The following is a 19,508-nucleotide window of genomic DNA, read 5'->3' on the forward strand; positions in this document are numbered from 1 at the left end:
CCTTTGGGACACGTCCCCTGAGGACACGTCCTCTTCCTGTATTTCAAACCATTACTAAAGGCCTTTAACAGTACTACATGGAGACGCCCGTCTTTAACTTGAGTCTGAAAAATACCAGCACAAATATTCAATTCAAAATATTACAACTTAAACACAAGTGTATCAAGCTTGAAAAACACATCAACACAAACATCCACATTCTAACAGTAAAATAACTCAAAACAATTCTCTCTCCATGTCTTTCATTCTCTCCCTCTCTCTCATTCCCCCTCTCTCTCTCTCTCATTCCCCCTCTCTCTCTCTCTCTCTCTTTCATTCCCCCTCTCTCTCTCTCTCATTCCCCCTCTCTCTCATTCCCCCTCTCTAGCTCTCTCTCTCTCATTCCCCCTCTCTCTCACTCTCTCTCTCATTCCCTCTCTCTCTCTCTCTCTCTCTCTCTCTCTCATTCCCTCTCTCTCTCTCTCTCTCTCTCTCATTCCCTCTCTCTCATTCCCTCTCTCTCATTCCCTCTCTCTCATTCCCTCTCTCTCATTCCCTCTCTCTCATTCCCTCTCTCTCATTCCCTCTCTCTCATTCCCTCTCTCTCATTCCCTTCTCTCTCTCATTCCCCTCTCTCTCCTCTCTCTCATTCCCTCTCTCTCATTCCCTCTCTCTCTCTCTCTCTCTCATTCCCCCTCTCTCTCTCTCATTCCCCCTCTCTCTCACTCTCTCTCTCATTCCCTCTCTCTCTCTCTCTCATTCCCTCTCTCTCTCTCTCTCATTCCCTCTCTCTCTCTCTCTCTCTCTCTCTCATTCCCTCTCTCTCATTCCCTCTCTCTCATTCCCTCTCTCTCTCATTCCCCCTCTCTCTCTCTCTCATTCCCCCTCTCTCTCATTCCCCCTCTCTCTCTCTCTCTCTCTCATTCACCTCTCTCTCTCTCTCTCTCTCTCTCTCTCTCTCTCATTCCCTCTCTCTCAAACTGTTTACGATAGACACCAGAACTAGGAGGACCTAGTTGAGGGCAGTGGGTGTGTCCAGTACGGAGCGTTGAGAACACCGACAACCAACCAAACAGAGAGCCCAGTTTACAGTTTTAAAACAGCATCCTATTCCCTATGTAGTGCACTACTGCAGACCAGGGCCTACAGGGCTTAAAAGTACTGCTTAATACAGAGAATAGGGGTGTGATTTGGGACGCGGGCCCCTAGGACTTATCAAATACATGGCGAGTGGACTGGATGACATCATGAGAGCCTGGGGATGATGTCACGTTGCTGCTGGGAGTGGTCAGAGGAGGAGTCAGGAGAACATGGCTGGCTCTCATTGGCCCGTTGTCTTCAGTGTCATCATTTGAAGGCGTGGCTTGTCTTCTTCATCAGTTTGCTCCAAAGGTGGAGGGGGGAGGGGCTATTTGGATTCACCCAAACTGGAAATGGAATGACACAGACTGGTTAGTGGAGGTAACAGACTGGTTAGTGGAGGTAACAGACTGGTTAGTGGAGGTAACAGACTGGTTAGTGGAGGTAACAGACTGGTTAGTGGAGGTAACAGACTGGTTAGTGGAGGTAACAGACTGGTTAGTGGAGGTTAGTGGAGGTAACAGACTGGTTAGTGGAGGTAACAGACTGGTTAGTGGAGGTAACAGACTGGTTAGTGGAGGTAACAGACTGGTTAGTGGAGGTAACAGACTGGTTAGTGGAGGTAACAGACTGGTTAGTGGAGGTAACAGACTGGTTAGTGGAGGTAACAGACTGGTTAGTGGAGGTAACAGACTGGTTAGTGGAGGTAACAGACTGGTTAGTGGAGGTAACAGACTGGTTAGTGGAGGTAACAGACTGGTTAGTGGAGGTAACAGACTGGTTAGTGGAGGTTAGTGGAGGTAACAGACTGGTTAGTGGAGGTTAGTGGAGGTAACAGACTGGTTAGTGGAGGTAACAGACTGGTTAGTGGAGGTAACAGACTGGTTAGTGGAGGTAACAGACTGGTTAGTGGAGGTAACAGACTGGTTAGTGGAGGTAACAGACTGGTTAGTGGAGGTAACAGACTGGTTAGTGGAGGTAACAGACTGGTTAGTGGAGGTAACAGACTGGTTAGTGGAGGTAACAGACTGGTTAGTGGAGGTAACAGACTGGTTAGTGGAGGTAACAGACTGGTTAGTGGAGGTAACAGACTGGTTAGTGGAGGTAACAGACTGGTTAGTGGAGGTAACAGACTGGTTAGTGGAGGTAACAGACTGGTTAGTGGAGGTAACAGACTGGTTAGTGGAGGTAACAGACTGGTTAGTGGAGGTAACAGACTGGTTAGTGGAGGTAACAGACTGGTTAGTGGAGGTAACAGACTGGTTAGTGGAGGTAACAGACTGGTTAGTGGAGGTAACAGACTGGTTAGTGGAGGTAACAGACTGGTTAGTGGAGGTAACAGACTGGTTAGTGGAGGTACAGAGGTTAGTGGAGGTAACAGACTGGTTAGTGGAGGTAACAGACTGGTTAGTGGAGGTAACAGACTGGTTAGTGGAGGTAACAGACTGGTTAGTGGAGGTAACAGACTGGTTAGTGGAGGTAACAGACTGGTTAGTGGAGGTAACAGACTGGTTAGTGGAGGTAACAGACTGGTTAGTGGAGGTAACAGACTGGTTAGTGGAGGTAACAGACTGGTTAGTGGAGGTAACAGACTGGTTAGTGGAGGTAACAGACTGGTTAGTGGAGGTAACAGACTGGTTAGTGGAGGTAACAGACTGGTTAGTGGAGGTAACAGACTGGTTAGTGGAGGTAACAGACTGGTTAGTGGAGGTAACAGACTGGTTAGTGGAGGTAACAGACTGGTTAGTGGAGGTAACAGACTGGTTAGTGGAGGTAACAGACTGGTTAGTGGAGGTAACAGACTGGTTAGTGGAGGTTGGTGGACCTAACAGACTGGTTAGTGGAGGTTGGTGGAGGTAACAGACTGGTTAGTGGAGGTAACAGACTGGTTAGTGGAGGTAACAGACTGGTTAGTGGAGGTAACAGACTGGTTAGTGGAGGTTAGTGGAGGTAACAGACTGGTTAGTGGAGGTAACAGACTGGTTAGTGGAGGTAACAGACTGGTTAGTGGAGGTTAGTGGAGGTAACAGACTGGTTAGTGGAGGTAACAGACTGGTTAGTGGAGGTAACAGACTGGTTAGTGGAGGTAACAGACTGGTTAGTGGAGGTAACAGACTGGTTAGTGGAGGTAACAGACTGGTTAGTGGAGGTAACAGACTGGTTAGTGGAAATGGTTAGTGGAGGTAACAGACTGGTTAGTGGAGGTAACAGACTGGTTAGTGGAGGTAACAGACTGGTTAGTGGAGGTAACAGACTGGTTAGTGGAGGTAACAGACTGGTTAGTGGAGGTAACAGACTGGTTAGTGGAGGTAACAGACTGGTTAGTGGAGGTAACAGACTGGTTAGTGGAGGTAACAGACTGGTTAGTGGAGGTAACAGACTGGTTAGTGGAGGTAACAGACTGGTTAGTGGAGGTAACAGACTGGTTAGTGGAGGTAACAGACTGGTTAGTGGAGGTAACAGACTGGTTAGTGGAGGTAACAGACTGGTTAGTGGAGGTAACAGACTGGTTAGTGGAGGTTAGTGGAGGTAACAGACTGGTTAGTGGAGGTTAGTGGAGGTAACAGACTGGTTAGTGGAGGTAACAGACTGGTTAGTGGAGGTAACAGACTGGTTAGTGGAGGTAACAGACTGGTTAGTGGAGGTAACAGACTGGTTAGTGGAGGTAACAGACTGGTTAGTGGAGGTAACAGACTGGTTAGTGGAGGTAACAGACTGGTTAGTGGAGGTAACAGACTGGTTAGTGGAGGTAACAGACTGGTTAGTGGAGGTAACAGACTGGTTAGTGGAGGTAACAGACTGGTTAGTGGAGGTAACAGACTGGTTAGTGGAGGTAACAGACTGGTTAGTGGAGGTAACAGACTGGTTAGTGGAGGTAACAGACTGGTTAGTGGAGGTAACAGACTGGTTAGTGGAGGTAACAGACTGGTTAGTGGAGGTAACAGACTGGTTAGTGGAGGTAACAGACTGGTTAGTGGAGGTAACAGACTGGTTAGTGGAGGTAACAGACTGGTTAGTGGAGGTAACAGACTGGTTAGTGGAGGTTAGTGGAGGTAACAGACTGGTTAGTGGAGGTAACAGACTGGTTAGTGGAGGTAACAGACTGGTTAGTGGAGGTAACAGACTGGTTAGTGGAGGTAACAGACTGGTTAGTGGAGGTAACAGACTGGTTAGTGGAGGTAACAGACTGGTTAGTGGAGGTAACAGACTGGTTAGTGGAGGTAACAGACTGGTTAGTGGAGGTAACAGACTGGTTAGTGGAGGTAACAGACTGGTTAGTGGAGGTAACAGACTGGTTAGTGGAGGTAACAGACTGGTTAGTGGAGGTAACAGACTGGTTAGTGGAGGTAACAGACTGGTTAGTGGAGGTAACAGACTGGTTAGTGGAGGTAACAGACTGGTTAGTGGAGGTAACAGACTGGTTAGTGGAGGTAACAGACTGGTTAGTGGAGGTAACAGACTGGTTAGTGGAGGTAACAGACTGGTTAGTGGAGGTAACAGACTGGTTAGTGGAGGTAACAGACTGGTTAGTGGAGGTAACAGACTGGTTAGTGGAGGTTGGTGGACCTAACAGACTGGTTAGTGGAGGTTGGTGGAGGTAACAGACTGGTTAGTGGAGGTAACAGACTGGTTAGTGGAGGTAACAGACTGGTTAGTGGAGGTAACAGACTGGTTAGTGGAGGTTAGTGGAGGTAACAGACTGGTTAGTGGAGGTAACAGACTGGTTAGTGGAGGTAACAGACTGGTTAGTGGAGGTTAGTGGAGGTAACAGACTGGTTAGTGGAGGTAACAGACTGGTTAGTGGAGGTTAGTGGAGGTAACAGACTGGTTAGTGGAGGTAACAGACTGGTTAGTGGAGGTAACAGACTGGTTAGTGGAGGTTACAGACTGGTTAGTGGAGGTTGGTGGACAAAACAGACTGGTTAGTGGAGGTAACAGACTGGTTAGTGGAGGTAACAGACTGGTTAGTGGAGGTTAGTGGAGGTAACAGACTGGTTAGTGGAGGTAACAGACTGGTTAGTGGAGGTTGGTGGACCTAACAGACTGGTTAGTGGAGGTTGGTGGAGGTAACAGACTGGTTAGTGGAGGTAACAGACTGGTTAGTGGAGGTTGGTGGAGGTAACAGACTGGTTAGTGGAGGTAACAGACTGGTTAGTGGAGGTTGGTGGACCTAACAGACTGGTTAGTGGAGGTTGGTCGAGGTAACAGACTGGTTAGTGGAGGTTAGTGGAGGTAACAGACTGGTTAGTGGAGGTTAGTGGAGATAACAGACTGGTTAGTGGAGGTTAGTGGAGGTAACAGACTGGTTAGTGGAGGTTGGTTGACGTAACAGACTGGTTAGTGGAGGTTGGTGGAGGTAACAGACTGGTTAGTGGAGGTTGGTGGAGGTAACAGACTGGTTAGTGGAGGTTACAGACTGGTTAGTGGAGGTTGGTGGAGGTAACAGACTGGTTAGTGGAGGTTACAGACTGGTTAGTGGAGGTTGGTGGACCTAACAGACTGGTTAGTGGAGGTTGGTGGAGGTAACAGACTGGTTAGTGGAGGTTAGTGGACGTAACAGACTGGTTAGTGGAGGTTGGTGGAGGTAACAGACTGGTTAGTGGAGGTTGGTGGACCTAACAGACTGGTTAGTGGAGGTTGGTGGACCTAACAGACTGGTTAGTGGAGGTTGGTGGAGGTAACAGACTGGTTAGTGGAGGTAACAGACTGGTTAGTGGAGGTTGGTGGAGGTAACAGACTGGTTAGTGGAGGTAACAGACTGGTTAGTGGAGGTTAGTGGACAAAACAGACTGGTTAGTGGAATTAACAGACTGGTTAGTGGAGGTTGGTGGACCTAACAGACTGGTTAGTGGAGGTTGGTGGAGGTAACAGACTGGTTAGTGGAGGTTAGTGGAGGTAACAGACTGGTTAGTGGAGGTTAGTGGAGGTAACAGACTGGTTAGTGGAGGTTAGTGGAGGTAACAGACTGGTTAGTGGAGGTTGGTTGACGTAACAGACTGGTTAGTGGAGGTTGGTGGAGGTAACAGACTGGTTAGTGGAGGTTGGTGGAGGTAACAGACTGGTTAGTGGAGGTTACAGACTGGTTAGTGGAGGTTGGTGGAGGTAACAGACTGGTTAGTGGAGGTTACAGACTGGTTAGTGGAGGTTGGTGGACCTAACAGACTGGTTAGTGGAGGTTGGTGGAGGTAAAAGACTGGTTAGTGGAGGTTAGTGGACGTAACAGACTGGTTAGTGGAGGTTGGTGGAGGTAACAGACTGGTTAGTGGAGGTTGGTGGACCTAACAGACTGGTTAGTGGAGGTTGGTGGACCTAACAGACTGGTTAGTGGAGGTTAGTGGACCTAACAGACTGGTTAGTGGAGGTTGGTGGACCTAACAGACTGGTTAGTGGAGGTTGGTGGACCTAACAGACTGGTTAGTGGAGGTTGGTGGACCTAACAGACTGGTTAGTGGAGGTTGGTGGACCTAACAGACTGGTTAGTGGAGGTTGGTGGACCTAACAGACTGGTTAGTGGAGGTTGGTGGACCTAACAGACTGGTTAGTGGAGGTTGGTGGACCTAACAGACTGGTTAGTGGAGGTTGGTGGACCTAACAGACTGGTTAGTGGAGGTTGGTGGACCTAACAGACTGGTTAGTGGAGGTTGGTGGACCTAACAGACTGGTTAGTGAGGTTGGTGGACCTAACAGACTGGTTAGTGGAGGTTAGTGGAGGTAACAGACTGGTTAGTGGAGGTTGGTGGACCTAACAGACTAGTTAGTGGAGGTTGGTGGAGGTAACAGACTGGTTAGTGGAGGTTAGTGGAGGTAACAGACTGGTTAGCGGAGGTTGGTGGCCCTAACAGACTAGTTAGTGGACGTAACAGACTGGTTAGTGGAGGTAACAGACCGGTTAGTGGAGGTTAGTGGCCCTAACAGACCGGTTAGTGGAGGTTGGTGGACCTAACAGACTGGTTAGTGGAGGTTAGTGGACCTTACAGACTGGTTAGTGGAGGTTGGTGGCCCTAACAGACTGGTTAGTGGAGGTTGGTGGACCTAACAGACTGGTTAGTGGACCTAACAGACCGGTTAGTGGAGGTTGGTGGCCTTAACAGACTGGTTAGTGGAGGTTGGTGGACCTAACAGACCAGTTAGCGATCCACTCTAGTCCTGGTTCAGATATTCAGTCCTCTCTCTATTAATCAGGTACTACAGAGCAACCGTGTTCGATCTCACACTAGGGGTGAGACAGAGACGGGAATCACACTAGGGGTGAGACAGAGAAAGGAATAGAGTAGCAGCCTTACATTGTCTTGACCCCCAAGGTAGGATCGGTTTAGAACTGTCCAGCGCTGCTGGGATCACACTGTAACAGACGTACGATGGAGGGGTCACTTTTAGCTCCTTTAATGAACTCTTCCAGAGACAGTTTACCTGGACAAACAGGAAACAGGAAACAGTCATGTTAGATTAACCTTTAATGAACTCTTCCAGAGACAGTTTACCTGGACAAACAGGAAACAGGAAACAGTCATGTTAGATTAACCTTTAATGAACTCTTCCAGAGACAGTTTACCTGGACAAACAGGAACAGCAACAGGAAACAGTCAGGTAAACACTAGCTATACGAGTGTATAATAATGATCAAATAGAGAGTTTGAAGTTTGGACAACGAACTGAAAACCACTGAGTAAGTAGGTCCCCAACAGGTGGTAACGCTAGTAGTCAGATGTGGGATTATTAACAGGCGGTAACGCCAGTAGTCAGATGCGGGATTATTAACAGGCGGTAACGCTAGTAGTCAGATGTGGGATTATTAACAGGCGGTAACGCTAGTAGTCAGATGTGGGATTATTAACAGGCGGTAACGCCAGTAGTCAGATGTGGGATTATTAACAGGCGGTAACGCCAGTAGTCAGATGCGGGATTATTAACAGGCGGTAACGCTAGCAGTCAGATGCGGGATTATTAACAGGCGGTAACGCTAGTAGTCAGATGTGGGATTATTAACAGGCGGTAACGCTAGTAGTCAGATGTGGGATTATTAACAGGCGGTAACGCCAGTAGTCAGATGTGGGATTATTAACAGGCGGTAACGCTAGTAGTCAGATGTGGGATTATTAACAGGCGGTAACGCTAGTAGTCAGATGTGGGATTATTAACAGGCGGTAACGCTAGTAGTCAGATGCGGGATTATTAACAGGCGGTAACGCTAGTAGTCAGATGAGGGATTATTAACAGGCGGCAACGCTAGTAGTCAGATGTGGGATTATTAACAGGCGGTAACGCTAGTAGTCAGATGTGGGATTATTAACAGGCGGTAACGCTAGTAGTCAGATGTGGGATTATTAACAGGCGGTAACGCTAGTAGTCAGATGAGGGATTATTAACAGGCGGTAACGCTAGTAGTCAGATGAGGGATTATTAACAGGCGGTAACGCTAGTAGTCAGATGTGGGATTATTAACAGGCGGTAACGCTAGCAGTCAGATGTGGGATTATTAACAGGCGGTAACGCTAGTAGTCAGATGAGGGATTATTAACAGGCGGTAACGCAGTATCCACGTTTTCATATCGTCATTACCATCCTTCTCTCATCCCGGGATTTGGGTTATTACCGGTTTAGCACAGAAGGGGGCGCTAAAAAAGCAAGAAAAGCCCATTGGGCCTCTATTACCAGAACGCTAACCAAATTACCACAAACCAATAGCAAAATCACATGGACGCTGTTAGCTAAATGCTAACAAGCGAAAACGTACATAAACTAAATTGCAAAGACAAACAAATCCATCTCATAAAGTTATACCAGCATAGCTAGTATCTACCAGATGTAAAGTTATACCAGCATAGCTGGTATCTACCAGATGTAAAGTTATACCAGCATAGCTGGCATCTACCAGATGTAAAGTTATACCAGCATAGCTAGTATCTACCAGATGTAAAGTTATACCAGCATAGCTGGTATCTACCAGATGTAAAGTTATACCAGCATAGCTGGTATCTACCAGGTGTAAAGTTATACCAGCATAGCTGGTATCTACCAGGTGTAAAGTTATACCAGCATAGCTGGTATCTACCAGATGTAAAGTTATACCAGCATAGCTAGCATCTACCAGATGTAAAGTTTACAAGCATAGCTAGCATCTACCAGATGTAAAGTTATACCAGCATAGCTAGCATCTACCAGATGTAAAGTTATACCAGCATAGCTAGTATCTACCAGGTGTAAAGTTTTACAAGCATAGCTGGTATCTACCAGATGTAAAGTTATACCAGCATAGCTGGCATCTACCAGATGTAAAGTTTTACAAGCATAGCTAGCATCTACCAGATGTAAAGTTTTACCAGCATAGCTAGCATCTACCAGATGTAAAGTTATACCAGCATAGCTAGTATCTACCAGATGTAAAGTTATACCAGCATAGCTAGTATCTACCAGATGTAAAGTTTTACAAGCATAGCTAGTATCTACCAGATGTAAAGTTTTACAAGCATAGCTAGTATCTAGAGTATGTAAAGTTATACAAGCATAGCTAGTATCTAGAGTATGTAAAGTTATACAAGCATAGCTAGTATCTACCAGGTGTAAAGTTATAAAAGCATAGCTAGTATCTACCATATGTAAAGTTATACAAGCATAGCTAGTATCTAGAGTATGTAAAGTTATACAAGCATAGCTAGTATCTACCAGGTGTAAAGTTATACAAGCATAGCTAGTATCTACCATATGTAAAGTTATACAAGCATAGCTAGTATCTAGAGTATGTAAAGTTATACCAGCATAGCTGGTATCTACCAGATGTAAAGTTATACAAGCATAGCTAGTATCTACCAGATGTAAAGTTATACCAGCATAGCTGGTATCTACCAGGTGTAAAGTTATACCAGCATAGCTGGTATCTACCAGATGTAAAGTTATACCAGCATAGCTGGTATCTACCAGATGTAAAGTTATACCAGCATAGCTGGTATCTACCAGATGTAAAGTTATACCAGCATAGCTGGTATCTACCAGATGTAAAGTTATACCAGCATAGCTGGTATCTACCAGATGTAAAGTTATACCAGCATAGCTGGTATCTACCAGATGTAAAGTTATACCAGCATAGCTGGTATCTACCAGATGTAAAGTTATACCAGCATAGCTGGTATCTACCAGATGTAAAGTTATACCAGCATAGCTGGTATCTACCAGATGTAAAGTTATACCAGCATAGCTGGTATCTACCAGATGTAAAGTTATACCAGCATAGCTAGTATCTACCAGATGTAATTTATGGTGAAGGTGGACATTTACAAGTGAAAGAGAAATTGTGCAAATGAACAAAGTTGTGATGCTTTTCTGAAGGAAGAACAGCAGCATGTCTACATGGAGCAGAGGGGAGAAGAACGGAGGAGGAACAGCAGCATGTCTACATGGAGCAGAGGGGAGAAGAAGGAGGAACACAGCATGTCTACATGGAGCAGAGGGGAGAAGAACGGAGGAGGAACAGCAGCATGTCTACATGGAGCAGAGGGGAGAAGAACAGCATGTCTACATGGAGCAGAGGGGAGAAGAACGGAGGAGGAACAGCAGCATGTCTACACGGAGCAGAGGGGAGAAGAACGGAGGAGGAACAGCAGCATGTCTACATGGAGCAGAGGGGAGAAGAACAGCATGTCTACATGGAGCAGAGGGGAGAAGAACAGAGGAGGAACAGCAGCATGTCTACACGGAGCAGAGGGGAGAAGAACGGAGGAGGAACAGCAGCATGTCTACATGGAGCAGAGGGGAGAAGAATGGAGGGGGAACAGCAGCATGTCTACACGGAGCAGAGGGGAGAAGAACGGAGGAGGAACAGCAGCATGTCCACACGGAGCAGAGGGGAGAAGAACAGCATGTCTACATGGAGCAGAGGGGAGAAGAACGGAGGAGGAACAGCAGCATGTGTACACGGAGCAGAGGGGAGAAGAACGGAGGAGGAACAGCAGCATGTCTACATGGAGCAGAGGGGAGAAGAGGGGGGAACAGCAGTATGTCTACATGGAGCAGAGGGGAGAAGAACGGAGGAGGAACAGCAGCATGTCCACACGGAGCAGAGGGGAGAAGAAGGAGAAGAACAGAGTACAGGAGCAGAGGGGAGAAGAACAGCAGCATGTCCACATGGAGCAGAGGGGAGAAGAACGGAGGAGGAACAGCAGCATGTCCACACGGAGCAGAGGGGAGAAGAACGGAGGAGGAACAGCAGCATGTCCACATGGAGCAGAGGGGAGAAGAACAGCAGCATGTCTACATGGAGCAGAGGGGAGAAGAACGGAGGAGGAACAGCAGCATGTGTACATGGAGCAGAGGGGAGAAGAACAGCAGCATGTCTACATGGAGCAGAGGGGAGAAGAACGGAGGAGGAACAGCAGTATGTGTAAACGGAGCAGAGGGGAGAAAAACGGAGGAGGAACAGCAGCATGTCTACATGGAGCAGAGGGGAGAAGAACAGCAGCATGTCTACATGGAGCAGAGGGGAGAAGAACGGAGGAGGAACAGCAGCATGTCTACACGGAGCAGAGGGGAGAAGAACGGAGGAGGAAATAAACACCAGTAGGAAGCACAAGGGACAAAATGGCAGCTGTACAGATAAGTCAAAGAGCTCTGGATGAGTTATGTCAGAAAGCCGTTCTAAGACACCAGATGGTAAACATTTAGCTGTAAGTTCATCACCTCAGGTGCGCCGTACAACAGAGACTTGACGGTAGATATAGAACGCTGTGGACTGAAGAGTCTCCCATTGTGCCATTTACAAACAAACGCCTGGACTGGGGAACTACGTTAAGCTTCATAACGGAAAATAATGTACCAGGTCAAATGAAGAATGCAATCTGATTTATCTCCTAACGTACTGGACTGCAGGTATTAACTTAAAAAGCAGCTACAAATATTCACATTTATATAAAAAATCTTCAAATAAATAGTTTTGACATTATTGAAAGACCATCATGTGGCTTTTTCTAACTAGCTGGGGCGGTATACCCTATACCAGTACACTCCCTCTATCGGCTTCTCAATAGCTGGGGCGGTATACCCTATACCAGTACACTCCCTCTATCGGCTTCTCAATAGCTTGGGCGGTATACCCTATACCAGTACACTCCCTCTATCGGCTTCTCAATAGCTGGGGCGGTATACCCTATACCAGTACACTCCCTCTATCGGCTTCTCAATAGCTGGGGCGGTATACCCTATACCAGTACACTCCCTCTATCGGCTTCTCAATAGCTGGGGCGGTATACCCTATACCAGTACACTCCCTCTATCGGCTTCTCAATAGCTGGGGCGGTATACCCTATACCAGTACACTCCCTCTATCGGCTTCTCAATAGCTGGGGCGGTATACCCTATACCAGTACACTCCCTCTATCGGCTTCTCAATAGCTGGGGCGGTATACCCTATACCACTACACTCCCTCTATCGGCTTTTCAATAGCTGGGGCGGTATACCCTATACCACTACACTCCCTCTATCGGCTTCTCAATAGCTGGGGCGGTATACCAGTACACTCCCTCTATCGGCTTCTCAATAGCTGGGGCGGTATACCAGTACACTCCCTCTATCGGCTTCTCAATAGCTGGGGCGGTATACCCTATACCAGTACACTCCCTCTATCGGCTTCTCAATAGCTGGGGCGGTATACCCTATACCAGTACACTCCCTCTATCGGCTTCTCAATAGCTGGGGCGGAATACCCTATACCAGTACACTCCCTCTATCGGCTTCTCAATAGCTGGGGCGGAATACCCTATACCAGTACACTCCCTCTATCGGCTTCTCAATAGCTGGGGCAGTATACCCTATACTAGTACACTCCCTCTATCGGCTTCTCAATAGCTGGGGCGGTATACCCTATACCAGTACACTCCCTCTATCGGCTTCTCAATAGCTGGGGCGGAATACCCTATACCAGTACACTCCCTCTATCGGCTTCTCAATAGCTGGGGCGGTATACCCTATACCAGTACACTCCCTCTATCGGCTTCTCAATAGCTGGGGCAGTATACCCTATACTAGTACACTCCGTACACTAACACTCCCTCTATCGGCTTCTCAATAGCTGGGGCGGTATACCCTATACCAATACACTCCCTCTATTGGCTTCTCAATAGCTGGGGCGGTATACCCTATACCAGTACACTCCCTCTATCGGCTTCTCAATAGCTGGGGCGGTATACCCTATACCAGTACACTCCCTCTACCGGCTTCTCAATAGCTGGGGCGGTATACCCTATACCAGTACACTCCCTCTATCGGCTTCTCAATAGCTGGGGCGGTATACCCTATACCAGTACACTCCAACTATCGGCTTCTCAGTAGCTGGGGCGGTATACCCTATACCAGTACACTCCCACTATCGGCTTCTCAGTAGCTGGGGCGGTATACCCTATACCAGTACACTAACACTCCCTCTATCGGCTTCTCAATAGCTTGGGCGGAATACCCTATACCAGTACACTCCCTCTATCGGCTTCTCAATAGCTGGGGCGGTATACCCTATACCAGTACACTCCCTCTATCGGCTTCTCAATAGCTGGGGCAGTATACCCTATACCAGTACACTCCCACTATCGGCTTCTCAGTAGCTGGGGCGGTATACCCTATACCAGTACACTAACACTCCCTCTATCGGCTTCTCAATAGCTGGGGCGGTATACCCTATACCAGTACACTCCCTCTATCGGCTTCTCAATAGCTGGGGCGGTATACCCTATACCAGTACACTCCCTCTATCGGCTTCTCAATAGCTGGGGCGGAATACCCTATACCAGTACACTCCCTCTATCGGCTTCTCAATAGCTGGGGCGGAATACCCTATACCAGTACACTCCCTCTATCGGCTTCTCAATAGCTGGGGCAGTATACCCTATACTAGTACACTCCCTCTATCGGCTTCTCAATAGCTGGGGCGGTATACCCTATACCAGTACACTCCCTCTATCGGCTTCTCAATAGCTGGGGCGGAATACCCTATACCAGTACACTCCCTCTATCGGCTTCTCAATAGCTGGGGCGGTATACCCTATACCAGTACACTCCCTCTATCGGCTTCTCAATAGCTGGGGCAGTATACCCTATACTAGTACACTCCGTACACTAACACTCCCTCTATCGGCTTCTCAATAGCTGGGGCGGTATACCCTATACCAATACACTCCCTCTATTGGCTTCTCAATAGCTGGGGCGGTATACCCTATACCAGTACACTCCCTCTATCGGCTTCTCAATAGCTGGGGCGGTATACCCTATACCAGTACACTCCCTCTATCGGCTTCTCAATAGCTGGGGCGGTATACCCTATACCAGTACACTCCCACTATCGGCTTCTCAGTAGCTGGGGCGGTATACCCTATACCAGTACACTCCCACTATCGGCTTCTCAGTAGCTGGGGCGGTATACCCTATACCAGTACACTAACACTCCCTCTATCGGCTTCTCAATAGCTGGGGCAGTATACCCTATACCAGTACACTAACACTCCCTCTATCGGCTTCTCAATAGCTGGGGCGGTATACCCTATACCAGTACACTCCCTCTATCGGCTTCTCAATAGCTGGGGTGGTATACCCTATACCAGTACACTCCCACTATCGGCTTCTCAGTAGCTGGGGCGGTATACCCTATACCAGTACACTAACACTCCCTCTATCGGCTTCTCAATAGCTGGGGCGGTATACCCTATACCAGTACACTAACACTCCCTCTATCGGCTTCTCAATAGCTGGGGCAGTATACCCTATACCAGTACACTAACACTCCCTCTATCGGCTTCTCAATAGCTGGGGCAGTATACCCTATACCAGTACACTCCCTCTATCGGCTTCTCAATAGCTGGGGCGGTATACCCTATACCACTACACTCCCTCTATCGGCTTTTCAATAGCTGGGGCGGTATACCCTATACCACTACACTCCCTCTATCGGCTTCTCAATAGCTGGGGCGGTATACCCTATACCAGTACACTAACACTCCCTCTATCGGCTTCTCAATAGCTGGGGCGGTATACCAGTACACTCCCTCTATCGGCTTCTCAATAGCTGGGGCGGTATACCCTATACTAGTACACTCCCTCTATCGGCTTCTCAATAGCTGGGGCGGTATACCCTATACCAGTACACTCCCACTCCCACTATCGGCTGCCACTGTAGGCTGTAATGTGTTGGAGGTGGATGAGATGAGACCTACCGTCTCTGTTGGTGTCCATCTGTTTGAAGATCTTCTCTGTTCTCTTCTCTGGAGTAGACTCATCTTCTGGCATCTTCATCACAGACGACACCATCTTATAGATCGCCTGGAGAATAAAAACACACAGATGCCATGTTATAGATATCCTGGAGAATAAACACACAGATATCCTGGAGAATAAAACACAGATATCCTGGAGAATAAACACACAGATATCCTGGAGAATAATAGCTAGGACTGGTCTGGGACTGGGAGCTAGGACTGGTCTGGGACTGGGAGCTAGGACTGGTCTGGGACTGGGAGCTAGGACTGGTCTGGGACTGGGAGCTAGGACTGGTCTGGGACTGGGAGCTTGGACTGGTCTGGGACTGGGAGCTTGGACTGGTCTGGGACTGGGAGCTTGGACTGGTCTGGGACTGGGAGCTTGGACTGGTCTGGGACTGGGAGCTTGGACTGGTCTGGGACTGGGAGCTTGGACTGGTCTGGGACTGGGAGCTTGGACTGGTCTGGGACTGGGAGCTTGGACTGGTCTGGGACTGGGAGCTAGGACTGGTCTGGGACTGGGAGCTAGGACTGGTCTGGGACTGGGAGCTGGGACTGGTCTGGGACTGGGAGCTGGGACTGGTCTGGGACTGGGAGCTAGGACTGGTCTGGGACTGGGAGCTAGGACTGGTCTGGGACTGGGAGCTAGGACTGGTCTGGGACTGGGAGCTAGGACTGGTCTGGGAGCTAGGACTGGTCTGGGACTGGGAGCTAGGACTGGTCTGGGACTGGGAGCTAGGACTGGTCTGGGACTGGGAGCTAGGACTGGTCTGGGACTGGGAGCTAGGACTGGTCTGGGACTGGGAGCTAGGACTAGTCTGGGACTGGGAGCTAGGACTGGTCTGGGACTGGGAGCTAGGACTGGTCTGGGACTGGGAGCTAGGACTGGTCTGGGACTGGGAGCTAGGACTGGTCTGGGACTGGGAGCTAGGACTGGTCTGGGACTGGGAGCTAGGACTGGTCTGGGACTGGGAGCTAGGACTGGTCTGGGACTGGGAGCTAGGACTGGGAGCTAGGACTGGTCTGGGACTGGGAGCTTGGACTGGTCTGGGACTGGGAGCTTGGACTGGTCTGGGACTGGGAGCTAGGACTGGTCTGGGACTGGGAGCTAGGACTGGTCTGGGACTGGGAGCTAGGACTGGTCTGGGACTGGGAGCTAGGACTGGTCTGGGACTGGGAGCTAGGACTGGTCTGGGACTGGGAGCTAGGACTGGTCTGGGACTGGGAGCTAGGACTGGTCTGGGACTGGGAGCTGGGACTGGGAGCTAGGACTGGTCTGGGACTGGGAGCTAGGACTGGTCTGGGACTGGGAGCTAGGACTGGTCTGGGACTGGGAGCTAGGACTGGTCTGGGACTGGGAGCTAGGACTGGTCTGGGACTGGGAGCTAGGACTGGTCTGGGACTGGGAGCTAGGACTGGTCTGGGAGCTAGGACTGGTCTGGGAGCTAGGACTGGTCTGGGACTGGGAGCTAGGACTGGTCTGGGAGCTAGGACTGGTCTGGGACTGGGAGCTAGGACTGGTCTGGGAGCTAGGACTGGTCTGGGAGCTAGGACTGGTCTGGGACTGGGAGCTAGGACTGGTCTGGGAGCTAGGACTGGTCTGGGACTGGGAGCTAGGACTGGTCTGGGACTGGGAGCTAGGACTGGTCTGGGACTGGGAGCTAGGACTGGTCTGGGACTGGGAGCTAGGACTGGTCTGGGACTGGGAGCTAGGACTGGTCTGGGACTGGGAGCTAGGACTGGTCTGGGACTGGGAGCTAGGACTGGTCTGGGTCTGGGAGCTAGGACTGGTCTGGGACTGGGAGCTAGGACTAGTCTGGGACTGGGAGCTAGGACTGATCTGGGAGCTAGGACTGGTCTGGGACTGGGAGCTAGGACTGGTCTGGGACTGGGAGCTAGGACTGGTCTGGGACTGGGAGCTAGGACTGGTCTGGGACTGGGAGCTAGGACTGGTCTGGGACTGGGAGCTAGGACTGGTCTGGGACTGGGAGCTAGGACTGGTCTGGGACTGGGAGCTAGGACTGGTCTGGGACTGGGAGCTAGGACTGGTCTGGGACTGGGAGCTAGGACTGGTCTGGGACTGGGAGCTAGGACTAGTCTGGGACTGGGAGCTAGGACTGGTCTGGGAGCTAGGACTGGTCTGGGACCAGTAGACATCGGTACGTGTAGGTAGCCTGAGCATTTTAGATGTAGTTTGTACAGGAGTGAAATCCAACAGTAAGATCATGTTGCTGATCAACAAATAAATCAGTCAACATGAACCATGCTACAGAGGACAACCAGTTGGTCAACACTACTGAAGGTCAATCCCCACCTGTACCATCTCTGACATGCTGATGTATCTCTTCCTGCCTCACCTGTACCATCTCTGACATGCTGATGTATCTCTTCCTGCCTCACCTGTACCATCTCTGACATGCCCATGTATCTCTTCCTGCCTCAACCTGTACCATCTCCAGCATCTCAGACATCCTCATGTGTCTGTTCCCGTCCATAATGTGCCTACAAAATAACTCACACCAGAACTACAAATCCCACCTCTCTGTTCCTGCCTCACCTGTACCATCTCCAGCATCTCAGACATCCTCATGTGTCTGTTCCCGTCCATAATGTGCCTACAAAATAACTCACACCAGAACTACAAATCCCACCTCTCTGTTCCTGCCTCACCTGTACGATCTCCAGCATCTCAGACTTGCTGATATATCCATTCCCGTCCAGGTCGTACATGCTGAAGGCCCACTTTAATTTCTGCTCCAGTTTGCCCCGCGACGTGACGCTCAGAGCGATGATGAACTCCCGGAAGTCTATCGTCCCGTCCCCGTTGGCGTCGAAGGTGCGGAAGACGTGCTCCGCGAACTTGGAGGCGTCTCCGTAAGGGAAGAAGTTACCGTAGATCTTCTTAAACTCTTCCATGGAGAGGTTCCCGCTGGGGCAGTCTCTCAGGAAGCCCTTATACCACTCCTGGATCTCGTGCTCTGTGAAGTCCGTGCTCTCCAGCAGATCCTGCATCACCTCCGGGCGGAGTTTGCTGTTCTGCTTCCCCATGGCTGGTGGTTACTATAGTAACAGCTGGAAGAAAGAGAGAGAGAGAGAGAGAGGAACTGAGAAAGGGGAGAGGAAAGATGTCCACTAGTACTGAAGACGAAGATGATAACAGCTATACAGAGAAATTAGAGATGCACCATCCTACATGACACAGGAGAAGAAAAAAAGGACCCAAAAACGTATGTTTGGTTGTTTGCATATCACTGAAAGCTTCATTAAAAGACTAGTTAGTTATCAGAACAGTATCTCTCCACCGCTGTGCCTGTATACTTCTGAGGATCCCTCATGGTGGAACGAGGGAGAAGTGTACTTCACTGTGCCCAGGAATGTTCACATGCTCAATGTAACCAAACATATTATGTCTGAAGTGATGGAATATTCCATGCAGCAGACAGACACTACTGAACGCTAGCTTGCCTTGGGGAGACGGACACTACTGAACGCTAGCTTGCCTTGGGGAGACGGACACTACTGAACGCTAGCTAGCCTTGAGAACACTTGGAGAGACAGACACTACTGAACGCTAGCTTGCCTTGGGGAGACGGACACTACTGAACGCTAGCTTGCCTTGGGGAGACGGACACTACTGAACGCTAGCTTGCCTTGGGGAGACAGACACTACTGAACGCTAGCTAGCCTTGAGAACACTTGGGGAGACAGACACTACTGAACGCTAGCTAGCCTTGGGAAGACAGACACTACTGAACGCTAGCTAGCCTTGAGAACACTTGGAGAGACAGACACTACTGAACGCTAGCTTGCCTTGGGGAGACAGACACTACTGAACGCTAGCTAGCCTTGGGGAGACAGACACTACTGAACGCTAGCTTGTCTTGAGAACACTTGGAGAGACAGACACTACTGAACGCTAGCTAGCCTTGGGGAGATGGACACTACTGAACGCTAGCTTGCCTTGGGGAGACAGACACTACTGAACGCTAGCTTGCCTTGGGGAGACAGACACTACTGAACGCTAGCTTGCCTTGGGGAGACAGACACTACTGAACGCCTAGCTTGCCTTGGGGAGACAGACACTACTGAACGCCTAGCTTGCCTTGAGAACACGCTGAGTGGACTGAGAAAGGTGCTGCCATCGTACTACAGAACTATAACAGAGCGATGAGTCATAAGCCACCGCTAAAAGCTACCTGGCTCCCTCCTCGCCATGAGAC

At 49.4% G+C, this 19,508-nt stretch overlaps 1 protein-coding gene across 3 annotated transcripts in view; it reads right to left on the bottom strand.

Moving 5' to 3' along the window:
• Positions 1-885: 885 nt before the first annotated feature.
• Positions 886-19,508, bottom strand: part of LOC106594940 (neurocalcin-delta A) — an 86,448-nt gene continuing 67,825 nt past the window's right edge. For 2 of the 3 annotated variants that reach the window (XM_045714115.1, XM_045714116.1), the window contains exons 2-5: positions 17,959-18,360; positions 15,247-15,352; positions 7,344-7,470; positions 886-1,406 (exon numbers count right to left, since the gene is read on the bottom strand). In XM_045714115.1, the coding sequence (XP_045570071.1) occupies positions 7,373-7,470; positions 15,247-15,352; positions 17,959-18,336 (582 nt within the window). In that variant the 5' untranslated portion in view covers positions 18,337-18,360 and the 3' untranslated portion in view covers positions 886-1,406; positions 7,344-7,372. Of the gene's footprint in view, positions 1,407-7,343; positions 7,471-7,524; positions 7,613-15,246; positions 15,353-17,958; positions 18,361-19,508 lie in introns of those variants that run through there. The other variant, XM_045714117.1, reaches the window with a different exon arrangement.

The sequence above is a fragment of the Salmo salar genome, unplaced genomic scaffold (genome assembly GCF_905237065.1).
Source record: "Salmo salar unplaced genomic scaffold, Ssal_v3.1, whole genome shotgun sequence".
NCBI lineage: Eukaryota > Metazoa > Chordata > Actinopteri > Salmoniformes > Salmonidae > Salmo > Salmo salar.